This window comes from Eurypyga helias, unplaced genomic scaffold (assembly GCF_000690775.1).
Source record: "Eurypyga helias isolate BGI_N326 unplaced genomic scaffold, ASM69077v1 scaffold18219, whole genome shotgun sequence".
Taxonomy (NCBI): Eukaryota; Metazoa; Chordata; class Aves; order Eurypygiformes; family Eurypygidae; genus Eurypyga; species Eurypyga helias.
The window spans coordinates 43,285-55,727 of record NW_010271561.1 but is presented as its reverse complement, the minus strand read 5'-3'; the positions used below and the strand labels follow the sequence as shown (position 1 = coordinate 55,727).

The 12,443-nt window shown below is 38.8% G+C and overlaps 1 protein-coding gene across 1 annotated transcript in view; it reads left to right on the top strand.

Annotated features, from left to right (window-relative positions):
- Positions 1 to 144: 144 nt before the first annotated feature.
- Positions 145 to 12,443, top strand: part of LOC104515031 (utrophin-like) — a gene marked incomplete at its 3' end in the record, with an annotated part of 54,715 nt that continues 42,416 nt past the window's right edge. Inside the window, exons 1-3 of the mRNA XM_010158863.1 lie at positions 145 to 258; positions 533 to 611; positions 4,012 to 4,072. Coding sequence (XP_010157165.1) covers positions 145 to 258; positions 533 to 611; positions 4,012 to 4,072 — 254 coding nt within the window. The remainder of the gene's footprint in view (positions 259 to 532; positions 612 to 4,011; positions 4,073 to 12,443) is intronic.

Genomic DNA, 12,443 nt, shown 5'->3' with positions numbered 1-12,443 from the left:
GGGGTGGGTTTTTTTGTTTGTTTGGATGTTTGGGGGGCTTGCTTATTTATTTATTTATTTGTCCTCTCAAATTGAGTTAACCAAGCAGTCAAACTGCTTCTGGGTTTGCTAGTGCAGTTTCATTTAATAAACCGGGGTGGAATCATGTCAGCCAGTGAAGCAGTATCTTCCAAAATGGTTCTGTGCTGGAAAGGCAGCTGTGAGATCAATGCAATCAAACTGAGACCTGCTGACTATGGAAATTTGGACCATGAAAAGGTTGGGAGGAGTTCAGAAACTTCAACAGTTATAGTCACCATGAAACTAATACTGTTCATTATTCATGTGCAGTACTCGCATGAGAACACTGCAAGATATCAAGCAAATGAAAGGATAAAAGTAGCCTTGAATAGTTGGATGTCAAATATGTGTTATGACACACAGATAAGTTTATTTAACTAAAAATGAATGCAAACACATGTTTTTATTATCGTAACACTAGTGTTACAAAGTAAATACGATTTAAGTTTTGTGTATGTGTGTTTATGTGTAGGTGTCTGTAGAGGATCGCCTTAAACAGTTACAGGAGGCACACCGAGATTTTGGGCCTGCATCACAGCACTTTCTTTCCAGTAAGTTCTTTGAATTTATAGATGCATATGAAGTCTTTCTCAAACACTGACTGCTCCTTACTCCAGGTTTCCCTATGGCTTGAAGAACAGGAAGTTCCTCTTCCATGTTCCTCTACCTCCCTGTTTTTGTAGGTGTGCTTCATCTTCATAACTCCACTGACATTCTCACTGGTGTGCTTCCCCAGGGATCACTGTAATACCTTGCTGAGTTATGGTGTGCCCCTAGTTGCTTTATTCTTTGTCCTCTCTTTGCTGCAAGGTCTGACCTGTGGCTGTTGCATAATCATGGTGTGTTCATAACCATATATTCTCATCCTCTGCTACCTCAGTTTCCTTTCCTGCCCACACTTGCTGGGGACACAAAGGAAGAACTGCCTGGATTTTTCTTTTTTTAATAAAGTCTTCATGTCATACGTTCCTGGAACTTCAAATAAAGGGGTGGGCAAAGCAAACCTGCATCAATTCTTGAAACCCATCCTTGCATCTTGTTCTGTTTAGTGAAAAGTTTAGAGATGTAAGCCTACAATCTGCCATATACTGAAAGCAGATGCTTCTCATTTGACTTCGCCGTTACAGACAGGTTGTGATACCAAGATCCATGTTGATTTTCTGATATTCTAGCCTATCTGCCATCATCAAAAGTCATGATACGAAGTGTTAACCCAATCAGCATTCTGGTTTTTATGAGGGCTTCAATAATAAAGACTAAATTATTGCAGGAATTGAGAAGTAAACATAAAAATTAGCAGCTCTATCCCTGAGATTGTGCTGTGTGTCACTGTATAGCTGAACAGCTAATATAATCTGCAACAATAAATAAATCTTGATTTCTTCTTGAGTTACATCACAACCATGTTCTTATTTTAAATTGGCAACTAGTTTTTCAGTAAACATCATGGTAAACAAGATACAACATATTTAAAATACTATAGCTCCTATGCCAAATAATGATTCCTGGAGCCACTTTGTCCTCTTTTAAAATTAACAGAACAAGCAAACAACTTCAAAAAATATATTATTTCATATGTTTTTTTTTTAAACCCCATTAACATATTGCATAAGTTTGCCACAGTGGTTTTGTAGCCTTTCCAATCTTAAACTTGTAACCTTGACCTGGGGAGTGCACCTATGCAATAATATGCTAAAAAGAATATAGACAGAGTGGTACCATTTGCACTGTCAAAAAATGCCAGATTAACTGTTTGGGAGAGTAGTCCATCTAGTCTGTGCAATTAAAACAGACTAGGAAGCAGCACTCAGAAGATGCATTTTCCCCTACTCCAGCTCGTTTGAGAAGTTCCTGACTGTACTCCTGTGTCACTGTTAGGGCTGTTCACCTCTCCTCACCTGAACCAACACAAATGTTCAGGTGACTGCTGTGGCAGAGGGGGGAAGTCAGTGAAAGAGTCCACATCTAACACAAGGTGGGCAGGCTTTGTTTGCCTTGACCTGAATAATTTCCTTGGTTTGGCTTACAGCATGCCACAACAAATAATTGCATTCACAAGACTGAGTGAGTGGTGAACTGGCTTTGTTGCTGGATAAAACATTCACGGGGTTATGTCCAAAGAGACCATGCAGTACCTTATCAGCATGCCTCAGCCTTGCTTAGGGCATCTTCTCCAAGCTTAAGGGGATGTTTGGTTTGCGTTACATACAACAGTCAAGAAAGGAAAGTTTCCAGAAAGCTGTTGATAGATACCACAAAGAGCTATAGCCAAGCACCACAGTCCTTCAAAAACAAATAATATGCAGTTATGCATTTAAATTATTTGTTAAAATCTGATAACCTTCTTCCACACACAAACTACAACAAAAACCTCTTAAAAAAAAAAAGTTTCAAGAGCTTGAACTAGAGAGAGTTGCATAACTTAATCCCTACAACTTTATATGAAGTTTGTTAAATGAAAGTTATGGCCAGTAACTTCAAAAGGAAACTAATAAAAAAATCATTAAATCTGGAAAAATGAAGGTTTTATCCTGACAGGTTGAAATAGTGCATACTCTAAATGAAATTTTTCAAACCTTTTTAGCAGCCATAAATGACTGCTAACTGTGAGGGACAAGTAGAGTGGTAGTCTGAATGAAATAATCTCAAACTCCTAAAACTGAGATTATGATGTGTATCTCATGCAAATCTTTATCTCCAAAGTTGCTGGTCTTATTTGACAGCAGCTATTTTATATTTACCTCACCTACCTGTTACTTTTCCTCCAACTCCTCACAAGAGAGCGCAGTACTGTCACACCATCTTCAGCTGACTAGCTCCCAGCTGACATCTAATCAGTAATTTGAGCTAACAAAACACCTGTTTCTACTTGTTCATCAGATTCCTGGAATGATAGAATAGGCCAGGTTGGAAGGGACCTCAAAAGATCATCTGGCCCAACTTTTCATGGGAAAAGGATCCTAGATGAGATTATCTAGCACCCTGATTCCATCCCCTCCCCAGGTATTAGCACCTAAGTGTAGGCATTCTGCCATGAAGTTTTGGCATATGCATCCAGTATAAATTCATTCCACTGTGATGGTCAGTTATTCCTACCTGTGCTTTCAATGTCTGCTGCTACAGCAAATCTAGTGACGTGAGTTTCTTCTATGATAAAACCTAATTAACCAGACACTACTCTGGTTATTTCTGGTGGGACATGTATGTGTCTATGGTTCTTCATCAAGTAGCCACTTGTAAGTTTTCCACCAGCAGTCCTGTTGGCCTGAACACTTCTTCCCCATTTATCTCCTGGGAACTTTAGATAAGCAGAGTTGTAGTGTCATGTATGATTTCATGCCTTTTGCAACTCACTGTGCAGAAGGTTTCTTGGTGTTATGGATGGTATCAGTTGATGTATCAGACTTGCATAAATTCTGCAAAGATCACTGCTGTTCAGCAAGGAGTGCAAAGACAGGTTTAAATGCCTTGTTTTTGTTGGTCATACAGTGTTAATATTGAGTTACAAAGAGGAGCTAAGGGTTGCAACTAATAACAATAAGGTTGATATTTCTCCTGTTTGTTCTGTTGCAGAGCATTAATTATAGTAGTGGGAGCATTTATTTTCAAAGCTTAAACTGGTAATAATTCTATGGAGGTAGGAAAACCAGTGTCTCCATTTTCCCTGGATGGATAGCTTGCTTGCTCAGAATTTATTATCCTTCTTTGAAGCAGGATCATCACATTTGTTTCATTTCCAGCTTGGCATCAAATAGATGCCTAGAATCATCTTGATAGATTGCCGTCATTTTCTCCAACCGATTTTCTAATTACTGAATGTTGTCTGGGAAATTTTAATTGTATCCATGTAATTTATTATAACTGTTTTAATTGAATAAATAAATAAATAAAGCTGGAATTTTTTAATTTGACAGGTACTTTCTAATAATTGCCCTCTCTTTATTTCCTCAGCCTCAGTACAGTTTCCATGGCAGAGATCTGTTTCACATAACAAAGTGCCCTATTATATCAAGTAAGTTTGCTTTGATTCTTTTTTCCTTAAGCGTAACAGAGGGTCTTACCACCATAACCTGGCCAAAAAGCATAGGTCCTAAGTAGTAACTAGACATGTTATCAAGAGTTTCTCTACATAGTGTTATGCTGCATATACTATATATTTTCATGTTTATTCTCTTCACACTGTATAATTTAGAAATATGTAACCTATAGCAGAACAGTGGTGACTAATATCTGTAGAGCCCATTCATTGTTTTGTGCAAATTCCTTCAGAAATAGACATGTGTTTATTGTTCTTCTGTCATTTTCTTTATGGAAGTTTTTACAGTGCTAGATAGAAAGGTAAATGTAAGATTAATAAATATTGACAAAAATTGTACAAATACCTTGGTTATCAAGAAGAATGGTTAGGATATTTATTCTGAAAAATAGTAAGAAATTCTTAGTTGTGGAGGTATGGAGATTCTGATGTGTTCTGCCCAGAGCAATCGTTAACTTGGGTTTTCTCATTCCATCAGCATTTATTTATGTACTGTTTGCCAATATTTTAAAGGTCAAAGCTTAGAGCTCTGAGAGAAGGATAGCATTTTGCCAGCAAGGTAAATGAAATTTTAAGAAGATACAGTAAGGCAGACCCAGAGTAGTTCGTTTTAAGCTGAAGGAAATTTGTCTTAACATGTTATCAGTTTGAGTTTGAAAAAAAAGTGGGTTTTTAATGTCTGTAGGATGAATATGAATTGGACCTGCAGATAATGAATTCTAAAAGAACATCAGTGAGGACTTTGTACTGTTGCATATTGCTCTGTCATAAATCTGAGAGCCACAGTTTGTGCTTCAAACAATTTATGAGTGCTTGAGAGATTTGAAAAGCAGGTAACGGTAAATCTATGTCAATCAAAGCCATTGTCATCATTATGAGGCGTGATGGTTGGTTTCAAACTGCTATATGGAGATTCACTTTTTTTAAAGGGTCTGAGTAGGTAACTAGAAAAAGGAAAAACCTACTGTGAAGACCCTTGAATTCTCTATAAAAGCATTTGTGACTTTTCTGAAAAGTTTTGCAGGAACTAAGAGAAAGCTGTGACCAGCTGTGAAAGCTGGAGGAGAGGTACCACCTTCAGTCCCGACTTCAAGAGGAGAGGTGAGGGGTTGGATGTGGAGGCACACTGCTCAGACTCAGGCAACAGTGTAATTAAAATGATTGCACACCTACAGCAGTGAATCAGAGAAAACACTGAAGTATCACACTGCAGAGATGAAGAGGAAAACTACCCTGAAACAGTCTTTTTTCTTTTTCTTGTGGGTATGGCCTCAGTGGGCGTTGAAAGATGGGAATTCATGTTCCCGCTCTACCTGATCAGAGCTGGTAGCTGAAGTTGGGAGTGTTTAACCCGCTGCAAGGTGGCCTGCAGCGGGGTCTGTGGAGCCCCTAAGTACATTGAGTTGGAGGGTAGAAATAGGATGGATAGCCCTACCGTCACAACAGGTGGAACAGGCTAAGATTAAAGCTTCTGATCTGTGCTGAGCAAAGCAAAGATTTTTAACCTGAGTATTTCTTATGCATGTCCTTTGTTCATACTTCATAACAGGATTTTTTGGAGTTTCTGGGCATCTCCCTTGCCCCCCCTCAGCCAGAGTTCATTTTTTGAGAAATCTTTTTTTATCATGACTAGTTCAGAAGAAAGTCCTTCCAATCATAGAATCATAGAATCATAGAATCACTGGGTTGGAAAAGACCTTAGAGATCATCCAGTCCAACCGTATGTGCCCGCCACTAAACCATATCTTTCAGCACCTCATCCCCCCGTCTCTTAAACACATCCAGGGATGGTGACTCCACCACCTCCCTGGGCAGCCTGTTCCCGTGTGTGATAACCCTTTCGGTGAAGAACTTCTTCCTTACATCCAATCTAAACCTCCCCTGGCGCAGCTTGAGACCATTCCCCTTCGTCCGATCATCTGTCATTAGGGAGAAGAGACCAACACCCACTTCTCCACAACCTCCTTTCAGGTAGTTGTAGGCAGTGATCAGGTCTCCTCTCAGCCTCCTCTTCTCCAGGCTAAACAAGCCCAGTTCCCTCAGTCACTCAGTTCCCTCAATGTATGCACTGGGTGCAATCCTGCAAGGATAGAACTTGGTGACAAAGTATCCACTGATGCTGTGGGCTTGCTCTGCTGGTAGTGTGTTGGCTGCCCTGGAGCTAGACTGGGGAATGAAGCCAGTCAGGGTTGACAAACAATCCCCAGTATCTCTCAGAAATTGTTTTAATGGTCTTGCACAGTTGGATAAAATGGCAGAATTTTAGAGCAAGTTCTCTGAGGGTCGAGATCTTTATAGAAGCAGAGACCACTGGTTTATTTTGAGGATGGCTTTAATGAAGTCAACAGAATTAAATGCTGCACCTCAAAGAAGAACTTTCCAGTAATCCTTCCCTGCCTTCAACATTACACATGCTGCTGAAGCTGTGTCTTGAAAGAGAAGAATGATGTGGCATGTAACCGGTAGGATTTATTTACTTTAAAAAGGTTGAGGAGGAATACTGAATTTCACTAGCTCCACAGTCTGACAAGCAGACTGACCTTGGCAGTTTCCTTCATTTCTTATTGCTTACTGATCTAAACTTCAGTGTTGGCAGCTGCAGCTAGATAAAACAGAGAGTTGTGGAAAATAAAGCAGAAAAGGTCTGATTCTGAACTTCATTGGCTTTGATATGATCAGGCTGGAGAGTACTCTTAGCTTTAAATATTTTTTTAAATCCTCATCTGTTCCCTAATTTCAGATATAGTTTAAAGAAGAGAGGAAAACAATGCTGACACAAAAACTTAGTTGATTCTTGTGATTACATGAGCTTTTGTGATGCAATTCAAGAGAAGAGTCAACAGGATTTAATAGTTGTTGTTTATATAGAAAGAACTTCTGGGGGAGAGGCAAAGATTAACTTAATTTCCTTTTTGTTTAATTGTACTAACCTCTTAGAATGAGGTGTCATTGTTGTAAAACACAACATAAGTAGAAGGAACAGTTATGGCGAGTCTCAATAATTATGTAATTTGAGAGCAATTATATTTACTGTTTTTACAGCAAGTCATGTATCTTCAGAGAAGAGGTATAAGGTACAAGTTGTTCATTTTATAGTATAAGAAAGAAAACCAGCAGAACAAGGAGAATAAAAGTATCATTCAATGATTGGTGGCTGAAAAATGAGATTTTTTTTTTAAATTATCTTTGAAAGGGAAATAAATACTAATTGAAATCAGGCTACCTTAATTCTGAATAAGAACATACACTCTTCTTTGTCAACCATAAAATCATACCTTTGCCTCATTTCAATTGCTTTTTGTGAGTGTCCTTGAATGAGAAATGTAAAATATTCAGAAAGTGACATAGCTGCAGATGATGATGTAGTTGTACCTCTGTAGAGTATTTAAAAAAAAAAAACAACCAAATACTGCACTCTGCAGTTTTATTGCACATGGAGAGTGGAGTTTTAAAAAAAATAGGGAACTGCAGCTGAGAAGGTAGGAGGCAGCACTTTAGGTAGCAATGAATCTGTAAGAAGAATGTCAAAATGATGCAAGATGTCTGTATTTTCAGATGAGCAGCATTTATTCTGTTTCCTGATGCCAGAGGTAACTTGAATTTATATACACAGAGAGCTGTGTCGAAGAGGTCCTTAGTGCGGCAGCACACCATGGTGGCTCTGTAGTCCAGTTTGTTCTTCCCACCCCGTTTGCTAACGGTTGGCATGTCTGTCCTTTCTGGGGTTCTGTTTAATCAGGTGATGGAAGCACATGAAAGATTAAAATGCCAGCGTACAAACTTCTCTGCCCTGTAAGTTCAGGCAGAGGCAGTCTGGGTTTGGAGCATTTTGGAAAGGAGTGACTATTTTAGCTTGGCTGGAAGAAGGATTTATAATTAATTAAGCCCAGGTTTATCACAGTGTGTGTGCCCTGAGCTATAGCGGATATTTGGTTGAACTGAATCTACACGCATGATTGAGCCTGTCTCTTTTCTCCTCTTGAATTGACTATCAACAAAATTTGCCAAACGGCTTTGCCTCTGTTGATGTTGTTTTATTGAGTCCTTTTAGCCTTCTGTTTAATTTTTTTTCTTAGTAACAATTAATAGAAGATTTTGTATTCCTGTAGTCTGTGCCTTCTCTGTTGCAGTAGAATTCAATCAATGAAAACCTGAATCTGTAAAATCTTAATGCTGATATAATAAAAAGCTTAGCCTTTCATACTTTATAGAAGAGAATGGGACTAATGAGCGGTGTGGTGGGGAATACAGCACAGCAGGCACAGTATTTACTACTGCACTTTTGGTAATAAAAGTGGGAAGTCTGGACTGAAGGTGTGGCCAACTTGCCATTGAATATCTATTTCATAGGTTGTTTTGCAAAGGATTGAGGTTTCATAAGGAGAGTTTTCTGCTGTTATTCATGTATAACTATTTGAATCGCACAAATAAGACATCCTCTATAAGAGAAAATGAAAAAAATAAAGCCTTTATTACGTAGCACTTCAATAAAAATAATCTAAAGAGAAACAGAAGAATAAAGGTGATTCTATGTATGATCATTAAACATCTTTTAGGAAAACACAGTGAACTGAAAGGAATGTGCAGAAAACGTAATTCCGTGTCATTTCTAACTGTTGTTTGTTTAACTGTAAGTTGTGTTCTTAATCTGTGTACCTCTCAATGCTATAAATTATTAGATATCTGTACTGTGGAGAAAAACCAAGAGAGTGATACAGAAGGGGTCACAGTGAGTTTAATCCCATGTAGGGCATAACATAGGGAGAGCAGTTTCTTGATGTAACTGTTAAATTGTTCAATATCAGACTTCATAGACACCCTGGTTACTTTTCTACAATTCTGCAAAGAGACTGGCATCATCAACATATTAAAAATCTCATTTTATCACCCCCTATACCATGCTCAACCTTATGGGGGGTGGGAATAAAATGCTTTCTGCTTCTCCATTGTTTTCAAGACTCATCAGGAAGTCTTTCCTCATGCTTGGTTTATGCCTGTATGGGAAAGAGGGGGAGAACTAACAGAAGTGGAAAATGTAACTTTTTTTCTTATTCCAGTTATATCCATAATCACGTTCTTATAAGTATTAAGAAGTATTTCCCTTAGAAAGGAAAATAAAATATAATTTTCGGAAAGAGAGAATACAGGTTTCACTTTTTGGGAGTTTCTTCAATTTACCAATTCCTGTGCTGGTCTTTGTTTTCTATTAGAGAAATGCAATAGTACATTTTCTCTGGAGGGATTAAAAAATATCTGCATATAAATTGCTCCACCAACCTCTAATGTACATTACCCTTGCAATGCATTATGCCAAATCTTTTTCACCACAAAACAGTATTTTCTAATGGGCTTAAAAAAAAGAGAAAATAAAATACACAGTATCTAGAAAAAACACCAAGACATATTTACAAAGTGGGGATGTTATTACACCATTTGAAATCTGTCAAGGGCAGCAAAGTCAGAATTCGGAGTGTTGTTGATTCATCAGCAATCAGTAAAGATCCCGATTTCAGTTAATGTTTTGTGCAAATGACTACAGGAACAGAAAGCTACCTAACATAAAGCCAGAGTACTGTTTCAGCTGCTGCTCTCGTAATGTTTGCCAGTGATTATCAACACAGACATAGGCCTTGTCTTTGGTAAGAAATAATGAAAAACCCAGAAACCTGTCTCTAATTTTCTTTCTTGTAGACAAAAAATTGAAAAAGAACAAATTGAATTTTTTTCCACTACTCCAGGGGCGGCTTGAAACACCTGGAGATGTACAACTTACTCCATTCTTTTCCACAGGACTGTTCTGTTATTTCTGGAGATCACAAGTTAAATGACATACTGTTTCTCAGCTCTTTATTTACAACCAGGAAGTGTTTTTAACAAGGATTATTTTTGCCAATTATAATTAGAAAGCTGCTAGCAAACATAATGGATAAGAAACAGATTGTAGGGGTAAATTTTTGTCATTTAAGCTTTAGAGAACTTCATTAATATGTAGGGAGGGTTAATTTGGAGTATTCTATGGTTATAATGTTTATTTTTAGTTAGTGAAATTAACACAAATGCATTTAGACTTTTTAAATTACACTGTTTTTTTTCATGTGAACTGTTCATGGACGCATTTTTTGCTGCATGGCTTATATTGTGTCAGTAATTTTTGCCAGAAAAGACCTAGGAGATTCTTACTCTGAATAACTCAGTCCTTTGATAATAACCAAAAAAATAATGCTGAATGAATTCTCTTGTGGCTTGGTCAGTAAGACGCTTCGGATTCTTCCCTGAGTGAACCATGTGGGAAGATGTAATATGTTCACACCATTTGTGTTGCTGTCCTGTAGACCAGCTTGCTTCTCTCATAGCAGAAACCCCTTCTTGCAGCACCCCCCATGCAGAATTTAATCTCGTAACCTGGGCTCCTGTAGACCTTGAAAAGTTATTTTAGCCGGTGCCATCAAATAATGACCCCCAACTGTTGTTCACTATCACTCAAAGTAAACATCACCTCACTCCACAAGTAGTTCTTCCTGAAGTTAGCAGAGTCCTTACGAGAGAAAGTGCTCCTTGACACTGGTGTCACTGCAACCTGGGACAGAGCTGCCACAGTAGCTGTAACAGAAAGGGAAGTCTCCCTAGATTTAGTTTTCCATTATTGGAAGTTACATATTGTTTTCTATAGAAAAATACAGAAAATTGCATTTTTTCACATTCTTAGCAGATAGTTGCTAGCAGGGCTGAATTATCTGAAGACTTCTTGTCTCTCTGTGGTAAAAACCATCCATCTAATTCTACCTAATGACCTTCTGAGATTCACCAGAGGTTATGATCTCCAGAGTAATCAAGTTGGAGCTCCCTCATGATGTAGTAAAATCATTTTGCCTGGAAATCTTCAGAAAATTAGTGGAGCATTTTTGTGGGTGAATTGGATAATGCTTTGGTTACTTACCTTGTTTTAGCACCTCTGGCTATTAGCAATTTAGCAGTTTCTGGTCCTTTGCTCTAAGTATGATACCTTTGACATAGGTGTGTAAAATAAGTACAAAAAATTGTGTAATCTTTTCTTTATACATATTCTTGTTCTTGTAGGTCTGATATCTTGTATGGTATTTGTGTTTATGAGCAAGGTGTCAGGAAAGCAGGGCAAAATCCAAGTCTGCTTTTACTCTCTGGGCCATAACTGACTGTCAGTTGTAACTACTGTGGTGCATATTTTAGAATAAAGTGCCATGTCATAAACTTGCATAAAAAGGAGCTACGAGATCTCAGTCAGAAAGATCTCCCCCAGTTTCATCATTTCTGTCTCCTCTGTTTCAGACATCCAGGACTGTAAAGTTTCTGAGCACATTTCTCAGTGCTTGATCTGCCTGCCTTAGTCTTTCATCAGTAACACAAAAGATACTGTAGCTATAGCAGAGAGAGATAGATCGTATTTCAAAGAGCTGCTTTACAAACCAAATCACCCAAAAGCACTTCGTCTTGCCTGCCTCCTGTTTGGACCGCCTAATAAAATGGCTCCTTTCTCTGACAGTTTTATTCGTAGCACTGGAAGGTTATCTGCACACCCATTTTTTCTTCCTGTGAAAATCAATTTTTGTCCATGTAAAAGTCCCGGCATATTATGAAATTATTATCAAACAAATCGTTGCTTTAAGAAATGTCGCTGTTGATACTGATGCCTCTCCTCTCCCCTAGAGTTTTTTATGGCTCTTTTTAAAATTTAGTCTTTTTTTTTTCCTCAGCTCTGTCCAGTGTAGTCTGGCTTTCATGTCTTCTGTCTTGAAAATGAAGCCTCTCCATGGAATATACTTGGTGATGGGAACAGTGCTGCCCGTGGCAGTGGAGTTGCTGCTGCCTTTGACCTGAATGGACTGTTGAGTCCGTGATTCACTCATCCCTGCCTTGAACACTTCCAGGGATGGGGCATCCACAGCTTCTCTGGGCAACCTGTTCCAGTGCCTCACCACCCTCTCCAGGAAGAACTTCTTCCTGATATCTAATCTAAACCTCCCCGCTTTCAATTTAAACCCGTTACCCCTTGTCCTGTCACTACAGGCCCTTGTAAAAAGTCCCCCCCAGCACCCTTGAAGCCCCTTCAGGTACTGGAAGGCTGCAATAAGGTCTCCCCGGAGCCTTCTCTTCTCCAGGCTGAACAAGCCCAACTCTCTCAGCCTGTCCCCATAGCAGAGGTGCTCCAGCCCTCTGAGCATCTTCCTGGCCTCCTCTGGACTTGCTCCAACTGGTCTGTATCCTTCTGATGTCCATTTAAGTCTATTCCTCTTCTCTGCTGGGCACAGGATTGCTCAGCTGCTGCGGATGATTTCTTGCTATGTGTTTTGGGATGAGGCTGAAATAGTCA